This window comes from Coloeus monedula (genome assembly GCF_965178545.1).
Source record: "Coloeus monedula genome assembly, chromosome: 4".
NCBI classification, from domain to species: Eukaryota; Metazoa; Chordata; class Aves; order Passeriformes; family Corvidae; genus Coloeus; species Coloeus monedula.
Window position 1 is genome coordinate 63,777,597 of NC_138784.1, and position 18,518 is coordinate 63,796,114.

At 37.6% G+C, this 18,518-nt stretch overlaps 1 protein-coding gene across 1 annotated transcript in view; it reads left to right on the forward strand.

Annotated features, from left to right (window-relative positions):
- The window catches only part of ORC5 (origin recognition complex subunit 5), a gene marked incomplete at its 5' end in the record, with an annotated part of 60,446 nt that extends 42,135 nt beyond the window's left edge, over window positions 1-18,311 (forward strand). Inside the window, 2 exons of the mRNA XM_082280810.1 lie at window positions 14,426-14,538; window positions 18,052-18,311. Coding sequence (XP_082136936.1) covers window positions 14,426-14,538; window positions 18,052-18,097 — 159 coding nt within the window. The 3' untranslated portion in view covers window positions 18,098-18,311. The remainder of the gene's footprint in view (window positions 1-14,425; window positions 14,539-18,051) is intronic.
- Window positions 18,312-18,518: the final 207 nt, after the last annotated feature.

Sequence of the window (18,518 nt, forward strand, 5' to 3'; positions counted from 1 at the left end):
TGTTTAGTGTCTTGTTAAATACTTTATATGTCCAGCTAATTACCAAATGGTCACTTACTTTTTCTTCTTTAACAGAAACAAAAAATGTCTCCACTGCATCTGTATGATTTATACTTGAACTGGAAAAAAAAAGGTTTCCATACAAAAACTACTGGCAAATGCAAAATCTACATTATCATAAAAGGAAACATTATTTATATCACTTCTACAGTTGCAAGAGTCTTGGAATGTAACTGTTCAACTGCTGTATGGGAAACACGCATCTCTAGTGGTATTTGGTTTCGGAACTGAAATGGTACTGATTGTTGAGGGCTTTAGGGGAAGGGAGAAGGCACCTAAGAGTAGCTTTTTTTATACGGAATTGTAAGTTTTACTAGTTCAGCTACTGGAATTATATTTTTATTTTCTGTAAGAGCTTCATAGGGAGGTATTAAATATACTTGGTACTATAAGTGTGTGTGTATTTATGAAGGACATACCATTACAGCCTATGTTCCAGAAAGAGTTCTCTACGTTGATATGTTACCTTTGGATGATTTGGAGAGTTCCAGTTCCATGAAGAAGACAACTTAGTGATTTAAGATTTTGCACTGCCTGTATTGTGTGTGTGCATTAATGTGTATACACATAAATTTTTTCTAGTACCTGAAGATATCTTCTAATAGATAGTCAAAATTAGCTGCATTCCTTGTTGCTGAAGTTGGTTGAGTGTAGTTTTTTTTCTATTCTTAAACTCTCTAACTTGTTTAGGACTGTAAATAAACCAAAAAAAAAGTGAGGAAGGTGGTGACAAATAAGATTGTCTTTCTAAACAGCACTTCTAAGTCACTTCTTTAAAGTGATCTTTTAAAAACATGAATTTTATGCATCCCAAATGCATCTTCCAACTGTGAACACTAGATTAAATTCGTTCTTTAACGAATTTCATATGAGAGAGGCAGATGCACTGCAAATGAAGTAAAAAGATCAAAACTGGAGGTAAAATAAGAATAATTTATCCAACTAATGTATATATGTGATTAGTTTTATCTCATAGGCTGCAGGATAATACTGTTATTTTTTGTAAAATAAGAGTTTTGTGGAAATCCTTGCCTACTTTCCTAAGAATGTGATTTTCTTGACAGAATCACATAAATGTTTTTTGATATTTCTAAGTATCTACATGGTATTTTATTTCTGAGAAAACTGAGTTTTGTATAATACATATTCACTCCTTGAAAAACCTCCCCCACTGCTTCTAAAATGTCAAAGCTGAGCACAGGGATTTAGCCATAGAAGTTCTATTGAGATTAATTGGATTTGTATGGCTAAATCCATGCAGTTCTTCTGAAAATATTGCTGTTCCTTGTATATGAAATATAACTGTATGTTTACAAGTACAATATCACAGGAAATATTTGGACAGAACAGTAAAATCAGGTTTAATTTATGTATGGAGATGAATAACTTTTGGTTTTTTATAAACTAAGGGTTCCTGTTTAAGTATACTGAGTGAATACTAAGCATGTGCTGTGCTTGCCTTAGGGCTTCATTTTTTTTAAATGCGTGAAGCATTTACATAGGAGTCTTCTGTACTTCACTCAGGAGGGGGAAGAGCATTTCTGATTCATTAATCCCTTTTTCTTTTCCTAAGTAACTGGGTCCTTCACATCATGCGCTCAAGAGATGTAAAATATACAAAGAAGTGGGAGGGACAGGCAAAATGATGCCTGGCTTGCTATAATGTATAAATTCAAAATCTATTTTTCTTTGCAAGAAGAAAAATAGCGAGGGGGAAAATGGGCAGCATTAAATTTACTGCATGTGCTTGCATGATATGCAGGTTTGGGATAATTATTTTCTCTCTTGTTCAATAAAGTGAGTTGTTACCATGGTAACATTTATATTGCACAATTTCTCTGTTACAAAATAAACGAGAACAGTTTTAGAGTCAGAAAAGTCTTTGTATGGAACCTTTTTCTTTTCTCTGTTTTTAAGTGCAGAATTGTGTCTTAAAATTTTCTTGAGATGACAAAGTTTTGATGCACTTTCCAGATAAAATTAGTCAGCTTCTAACAACACGTAGTGCTTCTGCAGGACAAGATGTGCAAGATCTGGTTGTAAAATTGAACGCAGCCGGTAGGTGGGTGCAGACTGCCTGGCAGCTCAGAGGAATGGTCTGTGTGTCCTGAGCCAATAACCAGCTCCTGACAGTAACACCTTGCCTGTGTTACTGTGTCACCTTGGACAAGATGTGTTGAGAACTTCTTAAAAAGCAGGTCTGAGTCTTTGGTGGCAGAGGGACAGGCGCCCAGGGTGTGTGTTTAGAACCAGAGCATACCCTACCCAATATTTTGGTCTCTGCTGCTTGAGCTTCTCTTACTGAGGAGTAGCAGACTTACAGCAACACTTTCTGACCAGCTGGTTCTTTGATAGGTGTTCTTTTTAACATTTATTGACTGCAATGCAGGTTCTGCAATGGACATTTTAAAATAACATTGAGCAATACTTCTGTTTCTGCTTACTGAAGAGGTTCCAGAAAATAACCATGGGAGCTACATGCCCGTTATGTAAAGCTTGTGTGAAAGGCTTCCAAGAGGTGGGAAAATGTTCAGATATAACAGTTGATTGGAATGACAGGTAGCTTTTCATCAGGCCCTAATAGTGTCTTTGCCAGTCATAACTGCTTCTCTTTGTTCAGTTTTGTTTTTCTCCTGCATTTTCTCACTACAGTAGGCATTTTAGTATGAGGTGACTTTTTAATCTGTTGAGATCAAAAGACTTCATTACTTGCTTGATTCTGTCCTGTTTTTTCACACCTTTCTATTGATCTCTTGTATGGGTTTTTCAGTTTGGTGATCAGTATAGTACTTTGGGGGGATTAACCTATTTTAAAGTGATTTAATTTTAATGTTCAAAACTCCATATTTATAATTACTGAATATTACTGAGAAGTCTTGACACAATGATTATTCACAAAATAGAGTGGCTATCACAACTATCAGCTGCAAAAAGAAATAAGTTCGTTAGTCATGGAAGCATGAGAAATTGTTCCTTGACTACACTATGTTCCACTGAAACTAAAATAGGATGCCTTATGGAGGTTCTTCAATGCTTTTTGAATCATGGAATCATTAAGCTTGGAAAAGACCTCCAAGCTCATCAAGTCCAAGCTTTGACTGAACACCACCATGACAACTAAATTATAGCACTAAGTGTCTTGTCCAGTGATTTCTTGAGCACTTCCAGGGATGGTGACTCAAACACCTCCCTGGGCAGCCTGATGCCTGACCACCTTTTCAGTGAAGACGTTCTTCTTGATGTCCAACCTCAACCTTCCCTGGTGCAACATGAGGCCTTTTCCCCTTGTCCTCTCCCTGTTTGCCTGGGACAAGAGGCCAGTCCCCACCTGGCTTCAAACTCCTTTCAGGCAGCTGTAGAGGGTGATAAGGTCCCCACTGAGACTCAGGAGCCGGGAACGTGGCTGCACTCTCCTGCGTGTCCTGCCTACAGGAAATGATGCATAAACTGCCCCTCCACATCCTTCTGCTGTGCCCCATCCTGTCTGTCCTGCTTGCCCACCCTTTTCACTGTGCTCCTGGTCACTCGTGCTCCCTAGAGCTCTTCCAGTCTCCCTCAGGTGCTCTGGCATCACCCTCCCCATGTCAGCCTCCCTCACAAGAGCTGCCAGGTCCTGCTGGATCTTTCTGCTCTCTGTTGGGTTTCCCTGACTCTGGGAAGCCCCTGCTGAGCTCCTTGGAGTGTTTTGCCCTAGAAGTTACTGTAACCACCACTGCTGTCACCACATGCCTTCCCGACTCCACTCCTGAAAGACATGGAAAATGCCTTGTGCAGCACGTTTTGACTCTGCCCCATAAATGATTTGCAATGACATAGGAGCTGTATAGTCGATGTTTGCTAACTAGACAAATTTTAAGACAATGTATATATAGCAAGATGTTTTTAGGACTCTGTGGAGTGGTTGTGACTTTGAATGTTTCTGTCCATCTAAATAGCAGAATTATCCTTGAATGCTATGAAGGCAGGAGAGATACTGACTACATACTGTTAGTAAGAAATGCTTCCCTTTAGCAGGTATTCGCTTCCCACATATCCTTTGTCTAATCCATTGACCAGCCTTGTTGATGGGTGTGGCAGCATACTGGTTCACTAGTTCATTGGTTGCTGTAGTTGGCTGTAAGGTTTTTACCCAACTTAATGTGCTTGCCAAATAAGAGTGTGAGAAACTATTTTCCAGGTTAGAAAAGCTAAGTGCTACATGGCATAACTAGCAGAATTTCACAGTTGCCTTAAAGGGTGATGGAAACTGCATAAAAAACAAGTGTTGTGTTAGAAGAACACAGTTTTTTGATTTACAGTTAATTGCTGACAGATGATGTGTCATGCTGACAGATGATATTTCATGCTTTTTATCTGATAAAACCAAGTATAACTGAATAAGAGATGCAAAACTGGTAGTTATGACCGCTTTGTAGGATATCTATGCAAGGGATATAAGGATATTTATAGATATCTTTTGAAGTTGCATCTAACATATTTAATGGGTCATTGAACCTAGATTTTTAATATTTTATGACTTTTCAATTCATGGTTGGCTGAAAACTTTGCTTTCTCTAGAAATGGATGTTATAAATTTATAGCGTCTATTGTAGCATATCTAAACTTCTACATTTCTTTAATGAAAACAACACTTCTCACTGTAGATTGCAACCATCACCTTGTGCTGTTGCAGTAGGGCTTGTTTTATTTGTTATCAAGCATCTAGAGGAATTCCTGAGTGACAGTCTTCATCTTGGTCTTTCCCTTCCTTCTGGTGGGAACCAAATGCTGTAGATTTACTGATGAAGAATATAATATTCTCCATGAGGCTATTTGCTTTCCTGGCAAGCTCAGAGAGGGAAGATTCCAGATGTTCCCATTTCCTACGACTTTGCAGAGTCCTCTGTTTCCTTGTGCTGCGTGGTGACAGTCGGCCAACCTGGAACTTGCATTCAACCTTGGTGTTTTGTCTGCTCTCCTTAAGGGTACCTGTAAACACAGGTGCAGGAATGTGTTGAACTTAAACGTCCTGATTTTGTTAGGTAAGTGTTCCAAACAGAAGTGTAACAGTTTGTCGCAGTTGCTGTTGTACAAGAACTTTGTAGCTGTTGGTTTATCCAGGATCCGACATGACTTACCAAATCAAATTCTAATTGCTGTCTTAGATGAAAGTAAATCAGGTGTTTGAGGTTTTTTTTCTTTTCCTCTGTTTGATGGCATAAAACCTAGTATTACTCACTGCCATATATTGCTGAGAGCTAGGCAGTTTTGTTGCTTCTAATCTCTTGGTGTGCAGCCTTATAATAAATTTCTCTTCCAATGTGTTGATGAGTGCAGTAACTACACAAATCAGCAATGTTTTTTAGCTCCAGTTTGACAATACAAGAAGAGCATGAAATGTCATGTTTCAACAGGTCAGATCCCTATGTATGAACAATTTTATACCTAATTACCAAAGTTGCTGAAGTTAAGAACACTAGGACCCAGTATGTTGGGAAATTTTTCTTGCTTACAATTTTATTACATACTTCCCTAAGCATCCTTTGCTGGTCTTTTCAAGAGACAGCAGATTGAGCCAGGGAGGATCTTTATTTTGTATCCATATGATATACTTGCACACTTAAGTGATTGATACAAGTTGTTTCTATTTTGGTTCTGTTACTATTTATTCCTATTTTAGAACTGCGTCCTGTGAGTAGTTGAGAAGCAGCATGCTGCTGTGGAGGGTCTCTAAAGATCTGTTTTAACAATCTCAAGATTTAAAATCAATGCATTTTTAAATTGTTATTTTTCAGAGCAGACTCCCTTTGGGACTACAGTGTATTTTGCTATTTTTCTATTCTTGTGGTTGAAATGCCTGAGTTCTGTATTCCAGAAGTATTTGGGTCAAATATTCCTGGAGTGGTTATTTTAATTAAAGAATTCTTAGTGTCTTGTTTCTTTATACAATATTTGGATCAATACTCTTTAAACACTTAATTATCGTAATCATCCAAAAATATACTGTAGTTAAGACACATTGAATATCTGTCTTTTTTTTCTTGGAGAAAACAAGGTAGTTTAGACTTAGGAGACAACATCTGATTCTGAGCAATCTCTTTTAATTTCATTATTTCTGCTCTTGCCAAATACAAAATTTTTATCCTCAGGACAGGTTTGAAATCCTAATTGCTTGAATTATTTTTTCATGCAAAACTGTGTTTACAAACAGAAATTCTTCATATAGCAGTAGAAGACTGGTAACTGTGTACACAGTTCTATAATTTACTGAAATAGCATTAAAAATTTAGGGGCCTTCTGTAAATATATCAAGTCCTATCAGTATCACAGGTACAGGGTAGTATTTCTAACATTACTGTTCTTCTGTTCTTAATAGAACTTGACTTACAATATCTAGAAATGTTGCCATTTGTGGGACAGATGTAATAAATGAAGGGGGGGGAAAAGGCAAAATTTTCTACATTTGGGGAATTAAAGTTATATGCTTGGTCAGTTGCATGCAGGTTTGCTTCTGGAAAACAGGCTTTGTGTTGCTTTCCTTATCTTGTAAAAAAGTCTGCTTGGAACCTGAGGCCTCTGTTGCAAAAGTGAATGAAGGTATGGCAGAAGGATACTTCTATTGGCTATTGCCTGTGCCTTGAAAAATAGTCAGCCTTTTTCTGGTGTCCACTTTATGAAGCTATCTGACTTAAGTAATCAAATTAACTGTAAACATCGTTCCCCAAGTGTTCCTTTGACCATCTGTTACCATCTTGGATTTCTCAGATTTTGGAAGTAAGAGCTAGAAAAGGGAGTACTTTTGAATTAGCTGTCTGTAATTTGTATCTGTAGTCCTTCTACTTAGGAGTTATGTGTTTCCAGGTTGTTATGGAGTAAATTAGATGTACACATCTCCAACAGATTGCAAATACATTCAGATCTTGGGTTTGAGTATCATAAGTAACTCCTGTCATCACTTCCAGGGGTCTTAACAAAATTCTGAAAATATTTCCAAATAATCCTCAGATACAGAAAATAATTTGATCCTTTCAGAAAACACCACATTAAGCAAATTTTTAGCATGCCTTTCATGCTGTTATGAAGTACTTTAATTGATCCTCAAAGTGAGGGAACTGACTCAGAAATACTGTTTTATCCATGCATCACTCTGTAGAGTTTTTATACTTCTTTTTAAAGCTGATGAGCAGAGCGAGGCAAAGAGTGTTGTGGAACTGCCTTTTATTTTCCTTCTTATTAGGCAAATTGATTAACGCTTAAGTAAATGTGCTGAGAGGAAAAAAAAAAAAAAGGGCTTTTTCTTAATTTCTATATTGAATAAAAATAATGAAGAGAAAGCAAATTCATTAACACTTTGAAAGATTTCTTTAATAATAGTTCCCAAATGAATAAATTATTGAACTGCTTTTAAAAAGTGATGTTACTGTAACAATGAGTGGGCAAGGCTAATCTGTGCAAATGCTTTCGAGATACTGTGAAGCTTTTCAGAAGATGGCGGGGGAAGCTGGATTTTCATCATGAGGGGTTTTCTGTTTTTAAAAAGACTGCAAAGTATGGGGAGAATACAGTAATTAGAAGTGAGAGAGCCCTTGCAGAGGCCTAAGAGAAGACTGAAAGGCGAAACAGTGGTAGGATGTAGAAGATGCAGATGATATACTTTATCTCTGATGAATGCATCATAACAGACACATTAAGTCAGACCAAAAGTGGGCTTACCCACTGTTTCACTTCTTAGACAGTAAATGTCTGACTACTTCTAAGTAATATCGAATGAGTAGGAAAAATTTAAGACCAGAAAGCAGAGGATAAGCATAGTCTGTATACATTACAGCTTCTTATTACCTGTGGCTTAAATGCTTGCCTTGGAGATGATGTTCTTTGCATTCAGCATCCCACGGTTGTCTTTGCTTCCATGAATGTACCCAGTACATTCCCAGTCTAAACTCCACAAAACTCTCTACCACTGCACTGAATTTTCAGAGGCAAAGTGTGTTACAGATTAACTACAACTTTGGATGAAGAATAGTTCCTTCTGGGTTTCTTGTTTTCTTTATATTTGGTTTCCTGAGATGATTCCTGGATCTTGATTCAGTGTCCCCATTTTAGAAAAACTGTGGTAGGTTTTGGTGTTTTTTAATAGCACTTTTGGGAAGAGAAGATGTGAGGAGTAGAGGTAATGAGAAAGTACAGAGGAGATTTGAAAGGAAGCTGCACTGATGAGTCAAGATTTGCAGCTAATCAGAGTCACTAAACAAACCCTAGAAGACAGACTGCTAATTGAAGAGAAAGTATACTAAAATATGAATAGAACAAGGGTAGGAAGTGTCTTCTTGAAGTAGGAAAATACATTTGCTTCTCTTGAGATTGAAGAGAAAAGCCACGAGGGAAGCCAATTACAGGCGAATAGTCTAGAGATAAGGCAGCTTCTACTATGCAGAAAGGTGTTCTGTGGTTTGAAAGACAGGAGAGGGGGGTGGAATGTTGCAGAAAGAGGAGGGGAAAAGGGAAAAAGCAAAATATGCGCGTTTATCCCTTGAGTAAGTGTGTGAAATTGGCAGTTTCTTCACGTCATTTTGTGTAAATGGGTCACAAAAGGTAAGACCAAGTAGAATAAGGCAGAGGTGGTGAACAGTGATTATACAATGGAGAAAATATTGTGTGGGAATGGTTCTAATGACCTGTAGAGTAAAAAACAGAATTTTCTGATAAAATTCAGTGTTACGTGCCTTGGGCTTAGTAAACTTTTCTGTTCTGAAGAGATACAAGAAAAATCTTTGAGGTGGTGGGTAGGATACAAACTGAATGGGTTTAACAGCAAGAAATTCAAGGTCATGTACTCGAGAGCAAATAAGCATTTCTTCTGGATTGTCTTTTAGAGACTTAAGGAAGTTTTGTCTGTCTTAATGACTGAACCACTGATATGATGGAGCTTTGAAAAAGTGAATGGAGTCACTTGTTTAAATCTGTAAATCACATAGATTTGCCTTGAGTGAAATGAAATCAAGGTCCCGGAGACTGAACACAAAATAGTGAAATAATACTTATGTGACAGAAACATAAAAAATCCCAAACTAATATGGGACAAAGAAAGACATCAAATGCAAACATTCATAAAAGAAACTGCAAAGCAGGCTGGGTCACTGTGTTTTTGACCCATGGCATCCTGCACAGCCACCTACGTGTGTGTCACCAGAGGGAGGGGCACAGGGTGCTGTCTGTGGAGCAGTGCTGAGGCTGTGGCTGGGTCTGTTGGTGCCTCTGTTAATGTCAGAAACGTTTTGACTGTGTTCATAATGTAGTTTAAAAGTAGAGTTGGATTGCTTTAATATGAGATAAAGGTAAAATAACTAGCTGAAGCACTTAGTAATGAATGTTTTAACTGCAGGCTGGAAGGCTCTAAGTAGTCTGGAGGGGTGTGCCTCCTGTTGTATTTTTTTCATGCATTAAAAGCCTTGTACAAAACATAATTCAGTATCAAAACCTGATTGTTTTTATAAAAATTATTAAAAATAAATCAGCATTTTTCTGAATGCTTGTACAAAACAATTTTGATCAATTGCTCTCTTAAATATTTATTGTTGTAACGTTCTATGGTTATCTTTCTATATGAGCTTTTCAAACGAGGCTGACATATGAGCTTACTCTGGCTATAATTTTCATAGAAATAATTTTGAGCAGGTTTTTTATGCTCACATAATTTGTACTAAGGTCATTGAATTTAACTCCAGGAGAGTATTGCACAGTCATTTTGACTGAAATGTATTTTGTAAATGGCATCGGGTGTTCCAAAGTGCCTTGTTGCATAGCAGAGGTTTTACCGTGTGCCCGAATGTGACTCCTGGCAGTGGTAGGTTTTGAGCAAGTGCATTGGCTTTGAGAGTCATGGGATGATGGTGCTGCAAATCACCATTCATGTGATTGTGAAAGAATATAGTATCCTTGTCTGATGGTGCTGAGTATGGAAAGTTCTTTGTTTCTTGATAGGCTTGACGTTCAAAATCTGTGTGTGACAGTAAGCCAGACTGAAGAGTTAATGTTACATCTTGGGCAAGATAATTGAATATTATAAACTGTGGAGATGAAAAAAACCACACAGATCATCTAGTATATTTCTGCCAGTTTGAAATTGTTCCTCCTTTCATTAATATTTTTCAGTCCAGTTTAAAATGCACACTTGGTGAGATTTCAATCATATCTCTGAGGAAACAGCTTCCTCCCCACCCCAAATAACCAGCATCATTTTCTCTGTTTAGTTTTATCCTATGGATTTGAGATATGTCCCACACTTTGTCCAGACTCTTTCCTGTGATAGTCTGTCATTGCTTATCCAAACTAACCATGTGTTTCCCTGTGTCATGGGTTCTCATTCTGCTCATGTTTTATACCTCAGTGAATATTTCCTGGCTTCTAGTGGTGTCCTCGGAAAGAGCTCAGCCTTTCTCAGCAGACAGCCCTTGCTTCTGGAATCCTTCTCACTTCCACGCAGCCATGTGCTCACAAAGCCAGTCTTTGTGTCTGCTTGGGGAATTATGCAAGGCCCATCTGTTAGTCCAGGCTGATAGGAAAAAAAGCTGCCTTGAAGGATGGCTCGTGGGTTGCTTATTTTTTCCAGAGGTTTCAATGTCTGTGTTTGACCAATGAATCTCCAGAAGCAGTGTGAGTGGTCATTTCCTTCTGGGAACAATTGTCTGCTGTGCTTTTATGATTATTTTCACCTTGGATCCAAGATTTCAGCAGCAGGTTTCTCACACAAATATATTTCAAAGCAAGTTCCATCATCATTTATTTTTAAACATACCAGTGAAACCTGTTTCTCTACATCTTTCAGATCAGTAAGGGTTTTTTTTTCAGATTTTCTTGTTATTCCTGTAGAAAATTTCATTTAATTATTAAATTTTGCTAGTATTAAATCATCACCAATTTAAGTAATTTTACAAATAATTCTAGAATATTTCTTCCAACTGTAATTTCTTTTGTTCAAAAGATTCTCAATAAGTGTTCTTTCTTCTATCACCCACACAGTTTTTCTGGCTTGTTTCTAGTCTGTTCATGCCAGATGTTTCTTCTCAAGCTTTTGTGATAATGAAATGGAGCCACTATACCCATGATATTTAAAAAAAAAAAAAAAAGTTAAATCTTTCAAAAGCAGTGGTGTATTTTTGGCTAAGAAGTACAATTAGTTTGGTATTGCATACATATTTTTCCCATCTGTGTTTCAAACTTTTGATGTGTCTTAATTTAAGAACATATTGCCTCCAGAGTTTACAACACCTGAACTTTTGAAGTAGTAATTGTTTTTCAGTCCTTAAGTTATAGGTGGCACCTAGAACTTAAAGAGTTAACAGGACAGGAACATTGGTGAATTTTAGAATTTTGCTACAGATACAGCCTTAAACCCAGTTCATTCCATTATATTCTGCTTTACCTGGTGAATGCCTTAGGTGGGCACAGAGAGAGACTGTATGATTGCAATTTTATGCAAAATAGCTCCGCTTCAGAAACAGAGAAGTTAGGTTTGGAGATGATTTAACCCCGTACATGGCTTTTTCTTCCTTCTTCCTTTGCCCCCAGTTAGCTGTCAGACATTCAGCAGAGGTGCTCAAGCCTGTTGCGTCAGAAGGGATTTGGACCTTCTGTGTCACTTCTGAACCATTTGGTGAAGACAGTCATCTTTTATTTATTTGGTCTAGGTTCAGCACAGAATATTAGAGGAGCTTAATAATTCCCCATCTACCACAGTTCAGTCTCTTCAAACAAAGCAATTTATTGCACAAAATAGGTGTCTTGTCCGTTTCTGTGGCTGACTCAGCAGCAGAACCCTCCTGCTATATTGTATAAAGCAAGAAAAAATGAAGAAGTCTTTGCTTGGGGGTGACAGAATTCCCTTGCTGGTTTTGATTCTCCCTGAACCCACTGAAAAAGCTGTGCAAACAAAGCTCCAGGCTGCTGCCCCCTCAGCAGGCAGGCTTTTGGACTTATCCTTGGGAGATCTCTGCCTTTCTCCATATACAAGCTAGGCATCTGTAACTACTGCATGTTAAATTCTACTCCAAATACTAACAAGTTAGGTATTTTAGCTTCTAACATTTGGCTGTCTGTAGGAAAGCTGGCCCCTACTTAGTCCCCTTAGATATATGTTCTTTGTCTCTACTGAGCCTCTTTGGAGATAAGACTGTTTCTTGCCTACATGAGTTGAAAATGGCAGTTCTCTCTACAGCTGTCTTTTTAAGTGGTCTCAGGGTCAGGACTTGGTTGTTTCAGCACTTACTTCCCTGTGATGACATTTATTAAACTAAAGTATTGTGAAAGAAGTAAGTAAAAGGTTGCAGTTTCCTAAGGAAGTTTGTTACTCTGATGATCAATAGTTTCATTTATCTTGTAATATTCTATATTGAGTCTTTAGAGTTAATGTCTTGAGTCAAGAACATTAATGAAACTTAGTGTCCACTCTGATGCTAGTTCAGATTTCTTGAGTCAGCCTTTAGTAGGGAGTTTTACATTGCTGACCTCATGTTACACACAGAGCATTTGGTGCTAGTCGGAAAAGAAAATGCAGTATTTGTTGAAGTATTGCTGGAGCATTTGTAATGCAGCAGCAAGGTCACTTTTACATCCCACATAAAACTGATATGGGTCCAGCTCCAAACTGTGCAGACGTTTTCTGTGGTCAAGAGAAACTTTAAGGAACGCTCCTGCTGTTCCTTCATTTGGTGATTTCTGAATGCGAGACCAGCTGTAAGTATGTAGTGCAGAAGTGATTTGCCAGTATTGATGCACCAGGTGCAATTGTTACAGCAGGTTCCATAATGCTTATTCACTGACTGAATATGGACTTTGTTGAATGAAGAAAGGAGAAAAATGTGCTTTCAAGCTCATGAGTATTTTAAGAATATAAAAACCTAACAAATTTGAGGTTTATCTCAATCCAGTGATGTGCAAAGTGATTAATGAACTGGAATTTGAGCCATTTGCCATATACAGAGTTAAATTTTCTTAAATTTTGTCAATGCTAGAATTTGATAAATAATGTAATTTTTATATCTGCATTAAGTAAATGGAATTTGTCTTTGGGACTATGTGTAGGCCAGCATTCCGTCAAACTCCAAAGACTTTGCAGAATTATGGCATCCAAACTATTGTTGTCTCATGCCATATCAAAGAAAGTTAAGTGCAGGCTGTTAAAAAAATTGCCTCATTCTTGGGTACCATATTTTTTTCTATTCTCCACAGGTAGGCGTCATTTTTATATATTATATTATTCCTACCTCCTACAATCACTGTCACAAATTGAAAACCAAGTGTACTTTCAGCAAAGAGCAGGGTTATTACTGAGTTAGGATTATTTTTTTAATTGATACTGGCAAGAACTTGCTGATGCTTTTTATAGAAATGTGCTTCCTTGAACATTTGAACTGTCACTTTTCTTTCCTGATACATTTATTCTTGAGAAATTCCTTACTGTCCTATTATCATTACTCAGAAGTAGGTCATGGCTGGCTGGCTCTTTGAAAATGAGACCTGTGGCCAGATACCAGTTTGTCACAGAATGTAGCCTCGTTGCCCTGCATTGTCAGTGGCATCTATTGCAAAGGCCAGGGAAAAAAATTCTGCTTTTACCTCTTTCTTTCCGTGGTATCTGGGAGGAGATAAGGAGACAATAGAATCACTATGGTGTCTCTTCCTGAATCAGAATGTTTTCAGTGGTGACACCCCACGACTGCACTTCAGTGGTACTGCAGCCATCACTGGAAGAACTAAGACAGTGAAAAAATATGCTGGTACGTTGCTATTTTGGTAAAATAATCAATGGCTCTGTCAAGACACTGTATGTGTGTTTGTAGGCAAATTTCTCTCAACTCAGGCCCTGCTCTTTTCAAGCATCCAATCTTCCAGCGTTTTCTTTCCAACCTTCAAATTCTATTTTATCTGGAGTAGAGTGATACATCCATCTGTTCAAAATGTGGTATGATCTGGCACAGGAATATCCAACTTTGAGTGGGAAAGTTCAAAAGGTGATCTTCAGGGATAAAGGAAAGAAAATCTTAGTCCTTCCTGATTATCAGGCAGAGATTTGGAAAATGCTTAACTCATGCCTATTATACCTGTTCCTCTGATAAAAACTGCAGGATAACTTTTGATAGGAAGGATGAAGGGTTTAGCCTGTGTCTCTTACTGCTACTGCTGAAAATGTAATGGCAAGATGTATGTACGTTCCTGGGTTTTCTAGCTGCAGAACTATGTGGAAGTGAACAATGAGCAAGTAGCAGTGACTTTCCAGAGAAAAATGGGAATTATGCCAAATGTAAAAAAAAAAAAAAATGCAAGAAATTGGCCACTTCTGTTCATGTTAACAAAAATTACTAACATCACTAGTGTCTCTTGTCCATAGATCACCTCTCTTGTGACACTGCAGCTGTTATCCATGGTTGGCCAGAATGACCAGCTTGATGGACCCCGATACAAATGTACTGTATCTCTGGACTTCATCAGAGCTATTGCCCGGTGAGCCTGTTAGAGTTCATTTACTATTGCATGTGCTGACTTGAAAGAGACTTTAAACCAAGTATTTGCTCAGTCTGTAGCTCTTTGCAGACCAGAATAGAAAACATGTGGATGTTTCCTAAGAATGACTGAATAAGTCATGTTATTTATGAGAAATGTTGTACCCAAGGTAAGTATAGTCCATTCCTGTTTTGAAAAAGATTTATCTTACAGTGGCAGTATGTGTTACAGTAACATACTGTCTTTGTGCTTAATAAAGGTCAGGGGCTTCATGTGAAAATGGTGCTCTAAAATGTCAGTCCATTTCATTACCAAAAAGCACATTTATGGTATTTGAATCTGAAATTGTTTGGTTCTTAACAGTGTTGTGCATGATATAAAAACTACATAGGTTATAAGAATTCTTGCACATAGACTATCTTGTGTGATCTGTGATTGATACAAGCTAATTCAGTAAGTGGGTGTAGGTATGTCAGCATCTTTGTTTATCCAGAGCCTTCAGCTGTGAAGTCTGAGAACAATTCCAGATCTATCAGGAGAGATGGCAATAATTTGCAGACAGAAATACATGCAATATAAAGGCAACAATCAGGCCTATGTCTTGTATTTTATCGAATGCCACCAGCATTACCTCATACCTGTTGCTGCCACCTTATTAGCAAGTCTTGGATAAACAGTCTATAACCAGAACAGAGCCCAGAAATGACGTGTGTCAAAGAGGAGAAATGTTCTCAAGGCTGACTTTGCTCTGTAACGTGGGACTATAGAGGAACCTGAGGTGTAGACTGTATTCCATAATCTCAGTGCACACGTTGCTCTCCTGAGCTAATAAATGTCCAGTAGCCTTGTCAGTAAATGCAACAGATACACTAATTTCAATTTTCAGTTGAACAGGCCATAGAATGAAACTTTGGCTCAGGTATGGCCAGACCACACCGCGAGGACCTCCACAGCTTTGCTATGTCAGTTTGCTGTTCCCAGCAGTAAAGTCACTTGTGAGTGATGCCCTGAAAAAGCTCCCCCTGGAACCAAGTACAGCAGACCATCTGCTCAGCAACATGGATCATTGTGTATACAGTTATACATTGGATGTATCCTTGAACTGGGATACTTGAAATGACAGCCCTTGCAACTTTGACATCCTTAGAAGTTTCAATGATTCCATTAAAATTGCTGGAAGGTAGAGACGGCCAGAAAACGGGATCAAAACTTGTGTTATGCAGCTCACGCTTACTGGAGAAAGTAGTTGTCAGAGACACTGTTGTTGCAAACCTCAGTGCATGGTATAGTGTTTTGGCTTGCTTTCCTTTAGGTCTGATGTGTGGCTATGTGTATATATATGTATGTATATACACATACATGTATCCAAACTGATTTTTCCTACACATTATGAGGAAGAAAGCAGTTCTTTTTTTTTCCTCCTCCAAGTAGTTTGCAGGTGTATATTTGCTGCCTAAATAGGGCTATTTAAATGACCTGATAGATTTTAAAGTTGGCCTGTTCTGCTTTTCTCCTGTTTCTCCTTTTTTTAAAATCTTGCTTTGTTCATTTGTTACAATTTTTATTAAAATACATTTTTCAGCCCACAGTATTTATTTAATCTTAAAGGAGGATGATCCGTAAAAAGACAAGGTTTTCATGAACTCACAATAAATGAGCTTCTCTCTTCTCTGGGTGGGGCTACGAGCTATAGGATGAGGGCCTGATCTTCTGTGCTTTAAGAAATTTCATTTTCTATCTGTGCAGTAGTCTTGGTCGTATTTGTCACAGAGGAGGAACTACTTTGCAATTTCAGCCAAAATACATATCAAATAAGCAGCCCATCTTCTGATTCTTCTTTCTCTGTTAACTGCAATAGTACTAAAATAAGTTTGTTAGTCACTAAAATCTTCAGATACCTCAGCCTTTCTCAGCCTTGTTACTCCAGCATATTTCCTAATGGAAGGCTGAGGAGTGCAAAGAATGGGACAGAAAAGGATGCTCTTTCCCTCCCCACCCCCATTCAAGCTGTTCAGATTGTCATTTCATTTTCTGTGTTTTTTAAGCAAAAGTAAAGTTTGCATTAAAAAAAAAAGCCACCTGTTTTTGGAAAAGAGTAAAAAACTTATGTCTCTTCCTGGTAGCTTTTAATGTGGTAACTGCTGAAGTGCACAATCTTTATTACTGCAGAACTTAATGTGTGGCTCTATTCTGGGCATATATTCAGTCACTGTGGAAATATTTCCATGTTTTTTACCACATAGTAGTTAAACATTTAGCTGAAGGTAAAGTTCAATGTTTCTTTGTTAGAAATAATTTCTGTTTTAAGAACTTCAAATCTAAGTTCATACGTTTTTCTCTGGCCGAAGTAGGGCTCTCTTAGTGTTTATTGAATGTAATGGATCTTTTCAGAGTCTATAATAAACCCAGTTGTTATGACAGAACAATTCTGTTTCATTTAGTTGATAAGGTCAGCATTTGTTAGTGTGTATGATTTTGTTTCTGTGGAAAGCCTTGTAATTAAAGCACTTTTTTTGAGTGACACAATGTCATGCAAGTCTAACAGGGGCAGTTAGACTGTCTTTAAATTTGTCACTGGATTATTAAATAGACTCCAACACAGTATTTTCTGTTATGCGTATTGGGGATTTCTAAACTTTTTCTCTGTCCAATACGATGTTTTATAAAAACTTTTTGAAAAGTGGGTTACAGGCTGATGCATGAACAGAGAATATTAAATTATTGTAGTCCAGCAAATAAGAATTCAGCTAGCTAATCTCACTTAGTATTGTTAGCAGTTATTTTTGCATCACTAAATACTTTAAAAAACACCCTTTTAATTTTATACTTGTCATTATATGCAGTAATTTGTATTATTTATTCAAACAGTAAACCCTAAAGTCTGAGTGTTAGATTGTATAGAAGAATGAGTTTAGAGACAAAAAAATAATTATATGTTTTATTCTACTGCTATTTCATTTTGCATGCCATTAAAGTACAAAAGTGTACATTTAAAATCTTCTATCCCATTGAGTGGCATTCTTGGATTTTTCCAATTTAGCTGTGAACATAGGTCAACTACTGTCAAGACTGAAAGAATGCGGACTGCAAATGAGTACAGATGAAGGAGTTTCATAGTACATGCTAAAACAGGTGGTTTGGAGATGAACAAAACATTCAATAGCATAAAAGGTTGTTGCTTTGCATCACCAAGTAGAACATCAAGTTTGCCATATGAAAATCTTATTAATATTGATATATTTTTACTGTTTAATTACGGAATAAGAGTCTTCCTTTCTTTACTAGGAAGTTGCTACATTTCTTTTCTAGAATTTTACGAAGTTTAAATAATCAGAAGAGAGGTACTGTAAATAACGAGAGAAATTAAAAATTCATTAATCCTTGCTTGCATTTCTTTTGGGGAATCGCTTGATTTTGATTGTACAGAATGTCCCGCATGTGCTGTCTCCAAACAGGTTAAAGTCTTAGCACTGTTAAGAAGATTGCTCTAATATACTGTGTTTTTGTTTATAGGACCGTGAACTTCGACATAATAAAGTACTTGTACGATTTCTTGTGAAAACAAGCTTCACAGCCATATGGACACTGTGACAATGACTAAGGCAAGCTGTGTTCATCTCTCTACTTAGCTAGCCAGAAAGAAGAGTATTTTGGCTCTTTTGGATTTGTCCAAACAGGTGCTGGCCCAGCATGGAACCCGATGAAAATACTCTGATTGGTCTGGGTGGATCTGAGCAGAGGACTATTTACCAGGGACCCTGGAGTATTTGGAAGCAATGTGTTAATTATAAACAGCAGGGTTTGAGCACAATCTGTTCTACTCTTAATGATGTTATCTTAACACTGAAATTGCCTGAAACCCATTTACTTAGGACTGCATTTTGCTCTATGAACTCTCCCCAGTGCTTTGAACATGGCAGCAGCCGTTGTTTGTATGCCCAGTCTTTTCACTTCCTCTCCACAGGAATCTTTGCGATTGC